The sequence below is a fragment of the Anolis carolinensis genome, chromosome 2 (assembly GCF_035594765.1).
Source record: "Anolis carolinensis isolate JA03-04 chromosome 2, rAnoCar3.1.pri, whole genome shotgun sequence".
Taxonomy (NCBI): Eukaryota; Metazoa; Chordata; class Lepidosauria; order Squamata; family Dactyloidae; genus Anolis; species Anolis carolinensis.
The window spans coordinates 202066887-202087007 of NC_085842.1; the positions used below are offsets into that span (position 1 = coordinate 202066887).

General features: G+C 39.0%; 1 protein-coding gene across 3 annotated transcripts in view; it reads right to left on the bottom strand.

Annotated features, from left to right (window-relative positions):
• Positions 1-844: 844 nt before the first annotated feature.
• The window catches only part of gak (cyclin G associated kinase), a 115755-nt gene continuing 96478 nt past the window's right edge, over positions 845-20121 (bottom strand). For 2 of the 3 annotated variants that reach the window (XM_062971543.1, XM_062971541.1), the window contains 6 exons: positions 16717-16854; positions 15671-15790; positions 13203-13442; positions 9893-10041; positions 8002-8178; positions 845-6501 (listed from right to left, as the gene is read on the bottom strand). In XM_062971543.1, the coding sequence (XP_062827613.1) occupies positions 6400-6501; positions 8002-8178; positions 9893-10041; positions 13203-13442; positions 15671-15790; positions 16717-16854 (926 nt within the window). In that variant the 3' untranslated portion in view covers positions 845-6399. The remainder of the gene's footprint in view (positions 6502-8001; positions 8179-9892; positions 10042-13202; positions 13443-15670; positions 15791-16716; positions 16855-20121) is intronic. The other variant, XM_062971542.1, reaches the window with a different exon arrangement.

The window sequence follows — 20121 nt, forward strand, 5'->3', positions numbered from 1 at the left end:
AAGGTATCTGAAGCTGAGAGAGTGGGAGTTGCCCAATTTCACTCCAATCATGGTCTCCAGCGTCATAGTTCAACACTCCAACGATTGCTCGTCTGACTCTAGCCTATTTCAAAATTTAACTATCAGTTGTATAAAGTGAACATGCACTTCTCTTTATCTGTTCTAAATCTGCCTGGTGTTTTATTTTATAACGATAGATTTTTAGTATTATGAAGTAAGAAAACTTTTCATCCACTTTCTCATACCATAATTTCACAAGCTTCTTTACTTGCCTTCCAGTAAAATAAAATACCACAAATGTTGTGAATTTCCCATACTGTATTGAAAAATCAAATTAAGCCCTGGTATGAAATTGATCTATGACACTCTGCTTATATACCTTTTTATCCACTTTTTAGCCCTTGGTTTTTTTTTAAAGTATGGCAACCATCATAAAGCACTTCATGTCTTTTAGGAAGCAGCTGAAGATCTGGATGTGGGACCAAGCTTTTGGCCCATCCTAAGATATGGTTGATAGAATCTGATGTATTTGTTGGATTAATGTGAAGTTGAATACAGACTGGCTCTGACTTTTGGCCCAATGCCACTGGCCCTGTAGTAACGGTCACACACTGTTTTAATGGGGTATGATATTGGTTTTTAAGTGTGTTTTTACGATTGTTTGTTTTTACTATATTTTGTATTATATGTGGCAGTAATCTTGCCATTATGCAAGACCGCTCTGGGTCCCCCTGGGGGAGAAGAGCATTATACAAAATAAATAAATAAATAAATAAATGTGGAGATGTCGGATGGCAGACACACAAGTAACCATCTGCATGTCATAGTTATGAATAAAGGAAAATATTTTTGATTTCTTTTAATCACTGATGATCATAATTCCAAAGCAAAATACTTTGATCCAGAACATTATGTGCCAAACATTCAATACATTATCCATGGTTGTTTACAAGGTGCAGCCTTCAGACAAAGTTCATTTTATATACATACATGTTTATACATTTTGCATTAAACTATTACCAAAATTACTCAGCACACAGCAATCCCCCCAATGAAGACAAAAATAAGATTTTGGTTTCCCTTTGTCTATCCGCTTACCCCCCCCCCCCCCCCACAAAAGACATAATACACACAGAGATGACTTGCAACAAGGACGTGAAATTGCAAAATACCATGGAGTGAGCAAAAATTCTCATTCATTTAATATTCCTCAATTCCATAAAACAGTATACAGTACATTCAGCAAATAATTTCCAAGAGTGTCCACAATGCCGCAAAATCCTGTTTTTTATTTTTATATTTTAAAAACTTTAAATAAATTCACCCTTCATAAAAAAGACAGTTGCATCAATTATTTCGAAGTTTTATTCTTGAACTTTTGAGTGCAAAAGTCACAGAGAACAAAGAGGCAAATCAAGGTGGGGAGGTTTTGCAGAAATTACGCACGCCCAGTCCCAAATGAGAAATCCTTTTATTGCCTGAATATAGTTAATTTTTTAAAGCATTTTATATCCACTGCTCAATGGTGTGCAGCTACTACCCTGGGGAATGATGCAATCCAAAAGGACTGGTAGGAATTCCTGATATTCTTTTTAAAAAATTACTTGCAAGCCCTAAAGTAGAAAGGAATTCCAATAGAAAAAAGTGCTATTTAGATTGTTAGAGCAGTCTAAAAGAAAGGAAGAGTTACTACACAACAAGGATTCCAGTGCTTTGTCACAGGAATGTAAACTTGGAAATGGCATACAATTTAAGTTAGCCCACAATTACATGCTCTTGTCACAAAGTCCTCTACAGACAAAGGGCACAGAGACATGAAACATCTTCTTCTGATAGGCAGATAATGGGATTCAAGACTGTTCAGGCCAGAGTCTGGATGGCTTAATTCAACCCCATCTCTTTAGCTCTGACTATGAGGACACCCCATATCCACACTGGTTCTCAGATGTCCAATATAAGACATAAAACCTTGACCCAAATCTGGTCCACTGCTAATTTGTGTACACCAGTGGTTCTCAATCTGTGGGTCCCCAAATCTGTGGGTCCCCAGGTGTTTTGGCCTACAATTCCCAGAAATCCCAGCTAGTTTACCAGCTGTTAGATTTCTGCGAGTTGAAGGTCAAAACATCTGGGGACCCACAGGTTGAGCACCATTGATGTACACACAGGCAAAACTTGTCTGTTGGGTAAAGAAGACTTTACGAGAAAAACTCGTTTTTCTAGGAAGACAAAAAACAAGATAAGCAGCAACAGTTTACACATTCCCATTTCTAGTGTTGCCAGAAAACTACTTCCCTGGCCACTTGTTCTTCTAAAGCACCTCCTTGTGGTGAAAAGGGGACAGTACTGCAGGGAAATAATTTCTGATAGGATTGCTAAATAAATACACCAAATTATATGCTGGTTAACAGAGTTTTCAATATAGTTCACCAATCTGGAAGGCAAACCAGATTGGTGGGATTTATATTCCAATAGAACAGACATTAAGAAATGTGACACAAGTGAGCAAAGTGTAAGGCATTACGTTGTGATCTTACACACTGCATTGCTGGATTTTTCAAAAGATTACGATTTTTAAATTTACAGTTGGTATGGCCCTGGTCATGCTGCCTGTTGGATTCAGCAACTTGGGAATCCCAAAAGGTGATTTTTCTACACTCTGGATATGAGTGATCCAGACATTACACACTGCGGCTGGAGAAGAAGAGCAAAGCAGCCGGCACAGGAGGGTGCTAAACATACACTGCTGTGCTCCTCCAAGGAAAACATAAGGCCAATTGTCCTGAGCTCAGCATGTCCACCAAGTTCCTACTGGTCTTTACAAATTCAGAGCCAATGATAGAGCCCAGACAGCAAAAGGACGATTTGCGAGGTCAGAAGTATCATGTTCAAGCCAGCGGAGGAAAGACTTCTGCTCAGGAGCTTTGCATTGCATTCATCACTGCAAAATTCAGTCCTGGAAAGTTGCTGCCAATCAGTGTAGACCAGCTTTCCCAAACCAGTGTCATTTAGATATGGCAGATTGTAATATCATGGTGACTGAGGATAGTGGAATTTACAGTCCAACATATTAGAGAGCACCCAAGTTAGGGAACGCCAGTGGAGATATAATGCTGGCTTTATGGACCAGTAGTCTGATTTAATAGAAGGCATTTTCCTTAATCTTTGATCAATGAAACATGTCATTTATAAAGCACCTGCTTTCACAGGTGTGTGTAACTCAGACTCTCCAGATATTGTTGGACTGCAACACCCAACACTCTAGCTGAGGCAGCCATAGGTAAAGAGTGATAGGAGATGCAATCTGATAAGATCTGGAAGATCACACTTTGCCCTCCTCTGCACTCACTGGTGATAGGAAAGGTGTCTGTCTGTCTCTGAGGAAGCCATATGGACAAGAGGTACCCTACAAAGGTGATGTATAGGAATGTGATGCGGGAGCCCTATTCAGTCATGTTGTTCCCCTTTTCCCTGGAGATTACTTTAAAATAAGTGGCTAACTCCGCTGGTTCTGGAGCCAACATTCTCCCCTTAGGAGCCACTGCTGCATCATTGCTATAATTCAGGAGCAAACAAGAAAAGGCCATTTAACGGTTCAAATGAGGTGCTCCCAGTTTGCCATCATGGAAAGCACTTAAAAGCATGTTTTTTGGTTGGCTTTTAGCAGTTCAATTCTGACAAATTTTTGGTGTGGGAGAGACAATGTATTTGACAATGACCTCTTACCCATCCTGTCTAAGAATGCCCATTCAGTATACCAATATATTTTAATTGTATCAAACTTCAAGATGGGCACCTTTCCCCCCAAAGAAAATTTACCTGACAGTTTTTTCCTTGTTCTTTCCGTGTATAGTCATTTTCTTTTTATCCCACATTAACTTACCAGAAGGAAAATACTCTTTTGAGGAGAAAATGCCGTTTCCCCTTAGCCCCAGAAATAAAAAATTGGCCTCCATGTAGCCATGAACAATTCCTATCTCATTTAATAGCCTTGTCAATTTCATTCTCTTCCTCTTCTGATGCCTCCCCCACTACTACAATTTAGACTATAAAGCCCAAATTACTCTCCAAAATTGCAGTATAGTGCTCTCCAAAACAGCAGAAACACTCATGGGGCTGTATGAAATTTGTTTAAATATGTATCAACATCATTTCAAATGGTTCAATCCTACCTTTGCCAGATATTCAAGGGAGAATACACTCAAGCGCTATGACCAGCATATTTTGTTGGATGTGAAAAATGTGCAGTTTATTGTTTATCAAATTTTATGACCTATGCTCCTTTTGTGTAGCCATGAAACGGTGCATTCTTGCAGTAGAGTATTTCCACCCATCACTAGTTGTATTCTTAGTAATACAACTGGGCATACTCCTGAAATTACAATCCTAAGTACTATGTATTTATGAAAAAGTGAGACTTAATTTGAAGTAGAGATGGAGTTGAAAACATCTATCATCCTCACTCATTGTTACCTGGAACCTCTTTAAAATATACTGGAGGTTTTGTTGGATTACTCAAGATGAAATACAGACATTTAGTTAGGAGTTATTTTGGGAGAGCCAAAGAACTAAGTGTAATGTAGATTCCTCCTCTGGGACTGCCAACTGTTTCCCAATAACTCAAAATAGCCTGAAATCTATGAAACCAAGTTGATGCAACCACCTACATATCTGGACCCATAGCTAAGCACAAGATCCATTCATCAAGCTGGAATCCAAAGTCAAAAAGGAGGAATTCATTCACATAACATCAGAAGATAATTTAGTGTTTCCCACAAATTATAGCTAACTTCCCTGAATCCCTTGATCATAAGTATGAATCTGAATCAGTAGGTCAACATATATGTATTATACCAGGAAAAAGCAATCTAATAGCATTGGGATTACATTATCTAATCCAGATACAGTTTTTATAAACCAAGTAAACACTGCCTGCGGTTCCACTCCTGAGAGAGAGAAAAATGTGGAAAAGACAAGACATATTCCACACATCAATATTTTCTCTTTTGTTCTGTAAAGTTTTTTCCATATTGACAGCAGCTTGGAAACTGGATCCATAGAGGTGGGATACTCCTAAGCAAAACATATTGCATAGTCAGTGCATTTCTGGTCCCTGGTTCCCCGGGAAGACGGCAGGAACAGAGCGTTCTTTGCTGTATCTTCATTTGCTGTGGGCCATAGCAGTGGGAAAGGGGATGTTAAATAGGATATTGTCTTAAAAGACAGTACATGCTATCCTGATCTTTGAGCCACAAACAGAGACATCTAAAATGAACGGACTTTTCAAATAGGTGAGCAGAAGTTACCCACAGCTGGCAAAAGCACACACGCACGCACACACACTCCTTCAACAGCATACAATGCAACATTTACTCAATTCCGTTGGACCAATATCGAAGCAGCAAATTACTGCACATACTTTTCAGGTTTCTGCAAATATGCCAACCTGCCTACTTCCTATACAATTCAACAATGCTGACGAAAGGCACATACACCATTCAGTAAAGTAAGGAGGGGGAAGAGATAATGCCTACATTTTAGTATAGAAATTTAACACAGTTTGCCTCCAAAAAGATCATAATAAATAAGACAAGACCATGCAGTACTTAAATTAAAGCCAAGATCCAATTCCCTATTCCCATTTTTTTTAAAAAAACAAAAACAATCCCAAAACAAAACCCACATCTTATAAATTAATACGAGCCAAACTTTTCCTCCAGTCGGAATATATTTGGCCTAACAACTGTCAATGCAGCATAAGGAATGCAGGTGTTGTCAGAAAACAGTTTAATTATTTACAGAATGATTATAGGAATGATTACATAAAATACAGAAGAAAAATTTACACCTCTCACAGAAACCAGGACAAGAGATGCTGAGCAAGCTCACAGCTGATAGGTAACTAAAGCACTTTGAGTAAGGCAAACAAGTATATAGCAAAATGAAAAATCACAAGGACTACTGGGCATGGGGGAGAGAAACGCAAGCTGAGGTTGTGTGTTTTTTTTTCAGATGGAGAGCAAAAATTAAAATGTCAAACTATTAATTCAGAATTCAAAGTGGATGGTGTATCTCGCAGCGAATGTTGTCCACACCAAGACCCATCCTCTGAATGACAGGTGCCTCTAATTTCATCTGAGATGGCCTGGGACCCTCAGGGCACAAGCTTCCTAGTGCCAAGGGGCCCAGTTGGCCACTTCTGTCATGTTTCGTATTCTGCTTCCTACAGCGCACACCTGTTTGCGAGTGTACAGTTTCAAAATGTGCAACAACCGGGAAGGCCCCCACCTCCCCCCACTCCCTGATCTCAGGAGGTTATTACACTAACAGCACTCAAGATTCAGTTTTGCTGGCAATACATTTTCAAATCATCCCATCGCTGTGCAAAATGGAGCCATTTTAGAAAAGTGATTTTGAGCCTTGACTTTCAAATTCTGACCACGCATCATTCAGCTCCATGAAGATCATTTTGGCATACTGTTCATAAGGCTGCCCTGTGGCCTGAAACAAAAGAGAATAAACATGATAAATTGACTGCCCAGTTGCATCACAAACAACTCACATTATTTCTGCAGCAGATGGAAAGATACTACATTCACAACTGTATTTGGTTTGGGAGTAAATCTATGTTCAGTGACCATCTCAAAAATTGTTTCCTAGGCTGGAGTCCCAAGCCGTTCATTAGAGCAAAGGTAAGATTAGTCCTACATGGTTTGGGCCCAGGTTACCTATAGGATTGCCTGCACAATCAGCCCTTTAGGACACTGAGGTCCTCTGGGGGATACTGAATCCAACCAGCCAACCGGCAACGGTCACCCAGAGGACCTTTTCATCAGACACCCCACAACTGTTGAACAACCTGCCGGAAGATCTCCGACAGCTAAATGAGCTGTCAAAATTGAAGACCAATCTCTTCCAGCAATTCTACCCAGTCAATTCTAAACCATTAATTTTACGTTCTATTACCACTGAATTTTAATCCTTGTACTGTGTGTTCTAATATACATATTTTATAGTAATGTATTTTATTGTATGGTTTTTATGTTGATGTGTTTTGACTATGTGTACTCCACTTCAAGCCATGAGGCGAGTAACAAATATTAATATTAATAATTTCTATTATATTTCTAGCATTCGTTTCTTGCAAAATTACTACATTTATCAGACTAGGGTATTGTTCAAACATTTCAAGATGCTCCGAAAATGCTATATTCTAGAATCACAATTCAAAAATTACAAAATCAAAATTTGAGAGTTCCTAGTTCAGAAATTTCTGAGGTCTGAGTAATCCATGAAGTATAAGCCTTTGCAGACTGGAACTCACAAGGCTTTTCTATCACTAAACAGTCATGTTCTGAGCATCTTGAGATGTGTCTTGTTTCTTCTGTGGATTCCATGAATGCAGAGGTGACAAACTCATTTTCACTGAGGGCTACATCAGCCTTATGATTGCCTTCAAAGAGCTTTGAATCCATGGATGGAGAATCCATGGATACAGAAGGCCAACTATAATTCTTTTACATAGCTGTCAGTGCACTTTCCCCAGATGTTATAGAACGCTAACATTCATCACTTTTGAATGGCCGCTATGTGGACTGGGGATAATGGGAATTGCAGCCCAACAGGACTTGTAGCTATGAGGTTGGGGAAAGGTTAAAGAACAGGCATCATATCTATAAATCTTGCATCTAAATTCAAAACCCACTATCCTGACTAAACCGAAGCCTTCCAGATATTACTGTATCATGACTCCTACCAGTTCTAGTCATGATCTCTAATGAGGAGTAATAAAGAAGTTTTAGTCCAGTATCTGGAGGGCCACATAAAGTGACATGGTGAACCAGATTTGGTCCGCATGCCTTGACACGCGTGACTTGAGGGAGGGAACAGAGTGTCTCCAGGCAGTTATATGCCAACTTGAAGTAGGGCTGTCTTTTTGTCTTCCAGGTACACAGGAGGAATTTGGGAGTAGCAGACTGAAGAGCAACTGTGGGCACTCACCTTATCTGGATGAACCACAAGCACTGCCTTCCTATAGTACTTCTTCACTTGATCTGGGGTAACCAGGTCTGCCATGCCACATGGTTTCCATTTGGTTTCACCTTCCCAAAGCACAGTGTGAAGAGTAGATAATAAAGCTCTTATATTCCTCTCTTTTCCATCAATCCAATCTAAAATCTAGAGAAAAAAAGAGAAAGATGGCAGAGGAGTTCAAATACAAAACTGACAGCCTTCAAATGTTTTGGACTATATCTCTCATCATCACTGAACACTGCTCATGCTTGTCAGGTCATAAATCATGTAGATTTCTTTAAAAAAAAAACAGAAGGTCTAAAGCTGCTTAATAATGTCTACTTTGAAGTACCATTCAAAAATGTCCATATGTAGTTATTTAATGGAAGTTTTCAAATCTCCACTAGCCTGCTTGCCTCTGACAAATAATAGTCATGTGCATTTGTATAGAATCACTATCTGTTCCTGTTTGTTTCATTTGTAAGGCCTTGTTTTAATTTTTGACCACCTTTCCCGAAAACGGGTGCCTTTCCGAATGAGCTTTTCTGTTCAAGATCTGGAAAAATAAATATTATCAGCCCATTGGTCGCAAAGCCCCAGTGCATGCCAGGGCATACAGCCAAGTATGCCGAATGCCAAGTTAAGAGGCGCTTGGTGCTTGGCCCTGCCAGGGCCTACATCCGAGCGCGCCGAGTAAGAGGCGCTCGGCTGTAGGCCCTGCCAAAAATCAGCTAACCAAACAGTTACCATTCCCACTTTACTTTCATTTCACTGATATTTCTATACCGGAGGGAGGTATACTGTTTTGTGCATTCCAAATGAACAAAATGGTACAAAAACACAAATTAAATGGATAAGACGGTAATTGGGACCATGACTAACAAATGATATTTATTTGCCGGAAGCCAGAAAGCTAAGCAAAAATGGTTATACAAATTAGAACAGGGCTGGGATTCCCTCTCCCCCATACACACACTTTAGGTTGTCAGCACACAGTAAGTGGCTCAAATAGAACTGTGGGAAAGTAAGCCTGGTTTGAGGAATAGGACCTTTCATAGGTTTATTTTTATAGCCCTATCCATGGGGAGCATAGCTTTTGGACCAGAACAGACACACAGAGCTTTTCACTTTTTTCACTGGGGTAGAAGGGATAGGCCTAATCACACATAAAAATCCAGCCACCAAACTACCACTTTCTGCATCACTGAACCAACACTCTGTGCAAGTTCTTCCATCTCTATGTTTCCCTGAGATGATAAAAAAAGAACTCTTAGGTCAGTGGATTTAAACTTAGTAGCCAGAGTTACATTTAAAGAGAAGTAATGGAGGGCTAACGGTACGTCTTTTTCCTTGAAAAAGGCCACTACTCACTAAACCAAAGCTTGGAAAAGTTCCCTTTTGGGAAGATAGTCCCAAAGTTTCCCAGTGGCTTTGCTGGCTGGGAATTATGGGCAATGTCATTCAAAAAGTAAACTTCACACTAAAGACATAGAAATTTGATAGAATATTGAAATGACTCTAAAGAAACTATCAAATTTTCTAAAGCTTTGAACACACAAAGCTATAATCAGAGCTGGCATCATTTCTTTTGACTGGCAGGCATTCTCTAGGGTCTTTGCAGGGTCTTTGCACAGCTCTTTCATTTGAAGTTATTTTAAGGGATTGAACCTGGAACCTTCAGCAAACAATGCATAAGCTCCACATCTGGGCCATGTTCCTCCCCATTCCTACAATACCAACACTAAGAAATCTTGTCTTTATCCTCTCCACCTCTTTTACAGAAAGCTCTCTGATGTTACATGCAGTTCAGGCACTGACTTCTATCCAACACACATAAGAGGTGGCAGTACAGGTATAGTTCAGTATAAAAACATCTAACCTTTAATTTTAGAGGGTCCATATCTCTAGACATTTCTTGTTTTCTCATCTCTGCAATGGTCTTTGGTCCTTTTCTGTCAGATTTTGCGGCAAACCCTTGATTTGACAACAGATCTTCAAAATCGTTTTCTGACACTTTGGGTTTTTGTCCTGGCAAATGAGATAAAAACTATGAAATTCACTGGTCAATGACAAGCGACAAAGAAGCAAAAATCCTTTATCTTAACCAACATGGTTGTAACACCAAGTCATATGAATCATAATGAAACCCATCCATCCATTGTCACTTGAGAAACAGCTACATATCAAGACTCCAAGAATGTCCCTGCTTATTCAACATTAATTCCTTCAGTGAGATGTATTCCCTAGTGAATGTGCTGAGAAGTGCACTAATTAGGCAATTCGAGACATTTTGAACATGTTTTCAGCCATAAATTTTCCTTTTCAGTAAATGAGCAGCTTTACAGGCCAAAGCAATTACTGAGGATCTGTACACATACTCACACTGCCTCTACATAATAAGAAAAAAATAGTCACAGAAATATAATCAGCCTACATGTTTTCATGTCTCTGTATCTAATTTCCCCATGCTTCTTTGGGAATTTAAAATACTCTACCCATTAATGTAGATTTCTAGTATTCACTTTTAAATGACATATGTAGATTATACTTAGTCATACTTAAAAGGAATTCTATAAAAATCAGAAGGACTCATCAATCATAATTAATAATCTGAATGAATCTTGGAATGGGGTTCAGTCTGGATTAAATCCATACTCCCTATGATTAGTTAATTCTGTATGTTTTATAACAAATAGGACCACTTTTATCATTAAACTATAAGGGACTATGGGGTTTGAACCTCATGGGCTGGGACTTCAGATAGAGTTGTTAACAGTCCTCTCTGGGCAAAGCCCAAACCCATGAGATTCTGGATTCAAATGTTACAATCTCTTACAGTCTGGCTCAGGTAGTTGACTCTGTATGTCAAAAGGCTGACAGAAATAAAGGAGCCTGCTTAGAGAAAATCATGCATAGGTTTGGTTAAATATGGCTAGCTAGAGCCAGCATGGTGTTGTGGTTTGAATGCTGAACAGCTACTTTCGAGAGCAGTTTGAATTCCCACTTGGCCACAGAGGAAGCCAAAATTACAGCTTCAGAAGAAGCCGAATGCAACCCCTCTCTGAACAAATCTAGGGTTGCCATATCAGAAATGACTTGAAGGCACACAATGACAAAATTAACCACTGTTGCTGTTATTATTAAATGCTGCCACTTATGGCAATCACTATGAGTGGGAAACCTTGTTCACGTCTGGCAAACTGAGAGCTGTGCCTTCCTTGATAAGAGTCTATCCACTTGTAATGAGATCTACCAATGTTCATACTACCTTCAGTTTTGTCATTTCCAGGGCCTAACTACCATGTTTGATCTTGGAAGCTAAGCGGGGTCAGTTTTGGTTAGCATTTGGATAGGAAACCACCCACAAATGCCAGGCGCTATCTATATATATAAAAGAGTGAAGGCATCACGGCGACCCACAAAACAACAAAACTACAGGCCCCCCAACCTCGAAATTTGACAACACAACCCATCATCCACGCCTCTAGGTTGATACAACAAAAAGAAAAGAAAAATAAAGTTCTATTTTGAGAGAGAGGAATAATTGCTTTTATCCAATTGCTGCCAGTTAGAAGGCTAAGCTCCTCCAACTTGGTCTCCTAGCAACCCAATAAAAAATAATAAAAAACACTAAAAATTAATACAATAAAATACTATAATAACAGAAAATAACTAAAAATAATACAAGAAAATAATAAAATATAATAAATAAAAATATAACTTACAATAAAGATTAATAAAAAATGCAAATAACATCAAATAAAAATTACACAACAATTTTTAACCAATACCACCACCACTTTGCCACAGCAACGCCTGGCTGGGCACAGCTAGTAGGTTATATTTCAGTGGTTCTCAACCTGTAGGTCCCAGGTGTTTTGGTCTACAACTCCCGGAAACCTTAGCCAGCTGTTAGGATTTCTGGGAGTTGAAGGCCAAAACATCTGGGGACCCAACATGTTGAGAACCACTAATATATTTCAAAAGAAAGAACTGGTAAAAACCACTTCTGAGTATTCTTGCCTAGGAAAATTCATGGAGTCAGCCTAACTTGACAGGCAACTTTAAGGTACACACAGGTATGTTGCCTTTTCCAATGAGCTATGTCATCTCATGTTATGCACAAAATACAATAGATTCAGTTTGGTCACTTTGGCTCCTAATCAGAATTCACAATTGATGTGCTCTTGGAACCATTTATTTGTCTTTTTTGTTTGTTTGTTTGCAGTCAATAATATCAAGAGACCTCTCCTCCAGCACATTTCAAATGAGTTAATTTTCTTCCTGCCAGCTTTCTTCAGTGCCTAGCTTTCAGATCCATAAATAGAAATACTTTAGCACGGATGACCTTCTCTCAAATGCACACCTTAACATGATGAGGGAGTTTGAGTGTGTGAGAGACAAGCTGAGCGTAATACCAACAAGTGACGAGACTCTATCAAGAGTTTAGACTCCTAATAATAATAATAATAATAATAATAATAATAATACTTTATTTATATACCGCCTTATCTCCCGGATGGGACTCATAGGGTAACTCAGAGTATAATGCTCAAAATGGAGATACTAGTCTAGGATGCATCCATCCCTTTCAGGAAAAAATAGCTGCATCAGCAGAACAGAACTATTAATTGCAATGTAGAATCTCCATAAGAAAAACTATTAGTTGTTGTTGGCTGATACTGAAAGAAGATCTCTTAGAGATAATGGCAGTAGCCTTTAACTAGCACTTTAGCTATGAGACTAGGCATTATGTTTCAAACTGTTTTAATTGTATTTATGTTTTATTGATTTTATTGCTCAAAGTGTTGCATTTGTTTATTTGTATTCATAATGCGACACTGAGTTTTGCCATAACTGTAAGCCACTCTGTACCCCACTCTTTGGAATGAGAAGAGTGGGGTAGAAATATAATAAATAAATAACAATTAGACAATCCAAAAACCACATGGTTGTTTAAATACAGATCCAATCCTATATATATAACTGTAAAAGTGAATGTCAGAAACAGTCAGTTCTCTTAATGGCCTTCAAGCATTTTAAAAATTACAATAGCACATAACTGCAACTCTCATCTTCCCACACCACTGCACCTGCTGGGATGACAGCAGCTGCAGTCCAAATGTTGCTAACTCCAAGGAAAAGCAATTTAAAGCATATCCTGTAAGTTCTCCCATAAAGGAACTTACCAAAGCCTGGGGCTCTGATGCCTCTCTCTTCACGTCCGCCAATAACGCTGAAATTCACTGTGTAGTTGGGTTTCGGCTGTACACTCGGCTTGGCTTGTTCTGGTGGTTTTGGTTGTGAGTGAGATTGCCATGATGAGCTAGTTGCTTGTGGTTTGTTGGCCTGCCACGGATGCCCAGTCTTTTGTGAAGGAGTGGATTTCGGGGCAAAACTACCAGCTGAGAAACCCCCACTTGAAGCACCTGGAAAACAAGGATCAGAGTTTCTGTTGTAGACTTCTAAGAGACTCTATTTGATTTAACCCAAAGATTGCACCATGGGTTAACCACCAGCTACAGAAGATCTTGCCAACTGGAAAGTTGGAAGTTCAAGCCATGGATGGGGTGAGCTCCTGCTGTCAGCCCAGCTTCTGCCTACCAAGCAGTTTGAAAATAGCTATGTGAGTAGATAAATAGGCACCACTTTAGCAGGGAAGTAAAAGGCGCCCCTGAAAAACATGTCAGCGGTTCGATCAGGAAGGTGTCTATTAACAATCAAGCTCCTCGGTGTAGAAGAATGGAACAACAGCACATCCCCATGGCCGAGTCGAGCACAGCTCCAGATGCCGGAGATGGAAAAAAGAGGGAAGCCTGCCTCTGTTTATGTACTGTTTTTGTCACTTGTATAATGGCATTGAATGTTTGTCATATATGTACCTGTAATCTGTTCTGAGTCCCCTTGGGAGATAGAATGGAATATAGAGTATATTATTATTTATTATATTATTGTTTCAGCACTAATGGCCATGGACACTTTGGTTCTTGAGGCAAAGGACAAGATGGGGCCCCTTCCCCATTCCATATAAAAGCTGAATGGTTTGAAAGCTATTTATTTTATTATTTTTTTAAATGTCCATTCTCCCAGAGTTGGTTTTCAAGGCAGCTCACAAAGAAATTGAAGAAGAAGCAAATAAAATTTAATTTCTTGAAGAATCAGTTACACCTAAATCCCATACTGGTAAAAGGGAGCAAAGCTTCCACCACACTCAAAGGCAGGCCAGGTTAAGAGAATACGACAGGCTATTTGGGACAGACAACTCTGTCCTCCTTCAAGAAAAGGGAATGGCTAGAAGGCTGGAGATGGACTATCAAGTAACTGCTGTTGCCGCTCTTACTATTTACTGCTGGATGCAGTTACCTTATTCTGCCTAATTAAAAACCAATTATACTGCTAACTGTGCAGCAAACACCATAGCTGTGTTGTTATGGGAGAAGTTATTTTACATATAAAAACACAAAGAAAGGGGCGTGTATTTTTAAAATAAAAGAAGAGGTGTCTTTGCAAAGAGATTTTTGGCGGATTGACATACCAGTATTAACTCATGTAAACATACAAAATATTTACATATTGATGAATGCTGGCCTTATTTGTCTAGTAGATTTGAACTACATACAGAGAGAAAGGATGAACAACTTGTGACTTTCCAGATGTTCCTCTTTCTTGGCTGTGTTGGCTAGAGCTGATAGAAGTTGCAATCCAGCAATGAACTTGGCACATATTGCCCACCCTGGATGCAAAGGTACTTTCACTGGAAGAGTGAAAGGCATGACTAAACTAGAGGAAGCTATTATAATAAGCCTAGAGGCAAAATAAAAATGTGTAGATGAGTTTCTTCTGACAGCTGTGAAAATTGCTCACAGAAGAACTTGACCCTACATCCTCTGGCTGCCCTAATTAATTACAGAGAGCAATCCCAATGAACCTCATGGAGCATTGCTGAGCATGCATAAAGTGGTTCACGCAACCTTCTTGGGACCTGAATGTCACCAGGGTGGAAGCCATGCGGAGACTAACAAAGGGCCCTTTTGGAGGATTTGGAACCTCCACAGCACATGCAGCTCAAAATCTGCAAGTCTTTGGTAGTTGCTAAAATACCGTACTCCCAGACTCATGCCTGGTAGACCTCCTTGTTATTCCATACTAGTCGAGTGCATACCCTGCTCATAGCATGTGAAGCAACCCAGCTGAAACACTAGAATGCTGAATATTGGAAAGTGATGGTACCCAATTTCAATTTCCCACACAGACCTCTCCAATTAACCCATTCTATATATCAGATCCAAAATGCAGGAGGCAGACTCAAGCAGGACTTCATTTCCAAGCTTAAATCAGGAGTCCTGTGCAGAAGCCTAAAAGCAGCAGCATATCAAGAAGAACAGCGATTTCTCAAAACTGAATTTTGAAACAAGTTGTTTAAAAGAGGGCAGACAGTTAATAAACTGTCTGTAGTAATAGAAATCAAGAGGGACATGACTGGTTTTCCATTTCTGGCTGAACAGAAAAAAGTATAGAGAAATAAATGAGAAATAATTCTCCTGTTTTTTAACAACTAAATTTTACTTTGCAAGTCACCCCATGTTTCAGCTACATTAGCTACCTTAATTGTACAGAATATTGACATTTTCTATCTTTTACTTGCTCACACACTTACCTGGAAGGCCAGCTTTCAGGTTAGCAAGGTCAGCGAAAGGATCAAAGTTCTGCGATTTTGCTTGATTGAAGGAGAGGCCTGAGGGAACATTTGTAGGGCCTCCTGTTGTAAAAGCTTGTCCTACATAGTGAATTGCAATTACTATACTGTGCAAAAAAGCAGATGCATAGTGGCAAAAGGTCTCATGTTCCTATGCTGTTAAGCCTGCCTTCTGGTCATAGGCTGGAATATTCTCTAAATCTTTGAGAATGTTTCCAGAAATAATAAGATGTTTCATGTTTCATTTATGCCATGCTTTTGACATGAAATAAATAAATAAATAGAAACACATGTGGTTTACATTGGTAATACCAGAAAAGTAGAAAATTCTATACAATATACACAGCAATAAATCAACGGTTGGCTGCATTGGAGACTTTTGAGAAATACTATCAGGAAAAATAAAAATCAATATTCTTCTCCAAATGTCCTCTTGGGACACTTCGGGAATTTTTTTATCATATTTTGGAAAGCATCCTGGGCTGTTTTTCCTGTTGTTAAAAAGATTAAAAGTAATTTCTTGTTTGATTAACATTTTAGAAAAAGGCCTCTCTTGGCAGAGGACTACACCAAAGCATGGCATAAATTTCACCTTAGTGCCAAGAGGGCATTTAGGGGAACTTTTTGATGCCCAGGGGTTCTAGGTGCTGTAAAAAAACACCCTGAAGGACAGATGCAACCCTATGGCTACACTTTGCTCACCCACATATCAATTATGAAAAATGTATTGACTGAACTCACTGGGTCTCATATCCTCTCTGCTGTCAAGTTGATGAAAGCATCAGAACAGAATAAATTTAGAATACATTATGCCATGCCTTGTTCTCCAGATTAATCATGCTTTCAGAAGCACAACTTTGCTTGAAAACAGGGCACACACTCCTTATACAGTACTTTCAAGTCACTGCCATCACTCATCTGTCAGGCCTTGTAGCACTATCTCACACTACTGGTAGCTTTGTCTACTTATAATAAACAGCTGAAAAGTTGACACCATTGGACAATACCTTCCAGGGTTGTCTTCTTAGACGTTGCCGGTGTTGGAGTGCTAACTGGAGGGGAATCTGCCCAAGAATCCCAGCCGCCTAAAAGATCTGGCTGACTTGCAGAGGAAGTCATTTTAGGTGGATCTGGTGCCAAACCTCCTAGAGGAACAAAAAATTCACCAATGTATTAGATTTCAAAAAAATGATAGCAAGGTCCTCATAGACTTAACAGCATACAGGAAGAAGTACAGCACTTGAATGAACCAAATTTAGAAAAATGTTTTGAAAATGCCATCTTTTATTGCTCTTTATAGTCAGATTTATTTATTTTCATGTGCTCCTTTATAGTTCATGGCTATTATTTCCAGTACTGCTGTAAATCCATTTTCACACATATTGAGAAGTGGATACCCCTCCCCCCAAAATCCTTCCCTTACTTTCTGGAAGGACTCCAAGTCTCTTATTTTAAAGAAATGCACTTATTTTATGATACATGTATTCTACTCAAAGCATATATTGAGAAGAGGGTGGATAAAGTGGAACTTATTCTCTGAAAGGCAGACAGTAAACCTTCATGGCAAGCTGACACCGGGGATCTTGATTTTTCCTATCCAAGATCTGTCTCAATTTCCATTTTTTTCCTACTGAGTATTACTAATAGCTTCAGTTATAGTTCAGTAGCAACAAGCACATCCTGCAGCTCAGCTGGATGAGTCTGCATTAAATCTTAATGGGAGAACACATAAGGATGCTGTCTGCTATAGATTACTCACAACTGCCTACCTCAGTTCCATTTAGAATTGGAAAGCCAATATGATGGTTTGAATGTTGAACTACGACACTGGGAGATCAGGGTTCAAATCCACACTTGACCATAGAAACCTACCTTGGGCGAGTCACACTCTCAGCCTCAGAGAAAGGCAAGAGCAAATCCCCCCGAACAAGCACTGACTGGAAAACCCTGTGATATGTTTGCATTAGGGTCATCACAAGTCGGAAATGAAGGAACTATTGGAAAATAACTGCACCCAGTCTCTGGGCACATATCTTTTTGGAAAATGGGAATCCCCATGAATATGTGGAGACCACCATTTGAAAACCACTGGTCAAGAAAAGCATGACTTTGTTAGAAGTCAACTCTTTGAAAAAGTGATATTCACAAGCATTAATGTAATGGCACACAGGTAACTCAGCAATTAAACTGAAGAACCATGTCTTCGAACTGCCAAAGACAAAGACATGCCATTACAAAAATATATTTGGCTAGCAGAGGATGGTTGCTTCTTTAAAGTTGAAATTGTAGTTACACTCCCTTTAAAACCTTTTAGTTTAAAATATGCACTCAGAGATAAAAAACAAAAGAAAAACCAAAGTCTTCTTTGAAAAATAACATATCTTGTTTACTCATAAACATCTTGTATTAATTCACCATACAGGCACATTTCTTAAGTTCAGTTAAAGATAGGATACAGTTTCTCTGTGTTGAGTACACAGGGTATCATTCTTAATCAATAGTCCATAGTCTTTAAGTATACTTTTATTCACTGAAGTCCATAAGCATACTTCTATATTGAAGTCCAAACAGCAACATACATTCATCCACCTTCACTGAGGTCTGATGCAAATACAAAATGGAGTCCTGAGTCTGCACATGCTGAGTACAATCACATGTCTATAACTCCTCCCATACCAAAGAGGTACAGTCAAACTGGCAAATCAACATACATATTGAATACAGGTTAGCACATATATACATTAACGAATAGACAGTGAAAGGTTTAGGAGGTTGCTATTTCCAACAGGAACTACTAAATAAGTCTAAAAGATGATAGCCTCATCGACATTAAGTGCCAGATTAGCTCTGACAGCATGATGCACCAGAAACAGTAAAATGGTTTTGACGGTCCTTCATCTGGATAATGCAGACTGTGAGGATCAAAAATGAAGCCACCCAAAAATAGCATGTATACTGCCCACAAGTCACAAGCTTTTGAAGTGAAGGCTGACGTCATCCTCCAAGTCTGTCATTACTATACTTTTTTGAGCTGCAGCAAGAGGTGGCGGGTTATGAAAACAAATGTCTTGCTCAACCTTAGGAAACCTGCTGCAGTAATCAAATGGGAGCCTTATCACCAATGAACAGAGAATCATCTTTACACCAAGATAAAGTGTACGCTGCCTTATCTGAAAATGTATCATGTTCCCTGGAAGCATTCTTGCTAGAATAGTCCTATCTCTTTCCAACACGAAATTACAAAATAACACTAAACTTAATAATAAAATGATACTAAAAACTAAATAAGTTACAAAAATTCCCCTACTCGTATTTGATTATATCTATATGTAATTCACCTCAAATGCATTTTAACAGACACAAAATTAAAACGAACCATACTATTATGGACCCTTAGTATCTGCTGGGATTAGGTTCCATGATCCCACATGGACAGCAAAATCCCTGGATACTCAAGTCCCTTATTTAGAATGATGTAGCAAAATATGTTCCTTATATAAAATGGAAAAATCAAGGTTTGCTTTTTCAATTTCCTTTTTTTTGAGGGGGGGGGGAATATATTTTTATGCTGCGGATGGTTGAACCCACTGGTGCAGAATCCATGGATCCAGAATCCATGGATATCTAGAGCCAATTGTATTATACTGACTATGATATTGACAAAAAAATCTGAATATGTTTTGTGTTGGCCACAGCAGTTCAACCAGGAGCAGAAAGAAATATGTAGAAGGAAAAGATGAGTGGTTCATGTTATATGATGATCTGGAAGGATATATCCTTGAACTATTCTATTTAAAAGGGTGAAATATTCTTAATATAATAATATATTAGGATCAATCAAAAGACCGCCTATTGGTTCTTCAGTACAGTTTCCCTCCATATCCATGGATTGGGAATTCACAAACTCAACCATCCACAGATTGAAAAAAAAATTAAATCCCAAAGGGCAAAGTTGATTTTGCCATTTTATTTAAGGGATTGTATTTTATTACTCCATTGTATATAATGGGACTCGAGCATCCACAGATTTTGGTATCCACAGCCAGGGTGGGGATGTAGCCAAACCCCCTCAGATATCAAGGGTGCACTGTACACTTTGCTAGGGGTAAGCTGATACTTGCACAACTACTGATGACTCGTTCAGCAACCTCTTATCTTATGACTACATCTAACTGCAGGCTTCATGGCTACATTACATAACTAATTTTCAGTCTAGGGATGCAAGCCTTCAACTATCTCCATCTAGTTTCCTTCCTGCTGTGTGAGAAATAGAATATTGCTCTATGGTGTTTTCCCTGTAGTAAAATGTTCTGAAATGTTGTGGAGGAATTGTTCTGAAAAGAAGAACATGTTTTTGGTACAGACTTCCTGTTTCTTTCCTCCATCCCCTTTTCTTGTTTTTGTGACAATTA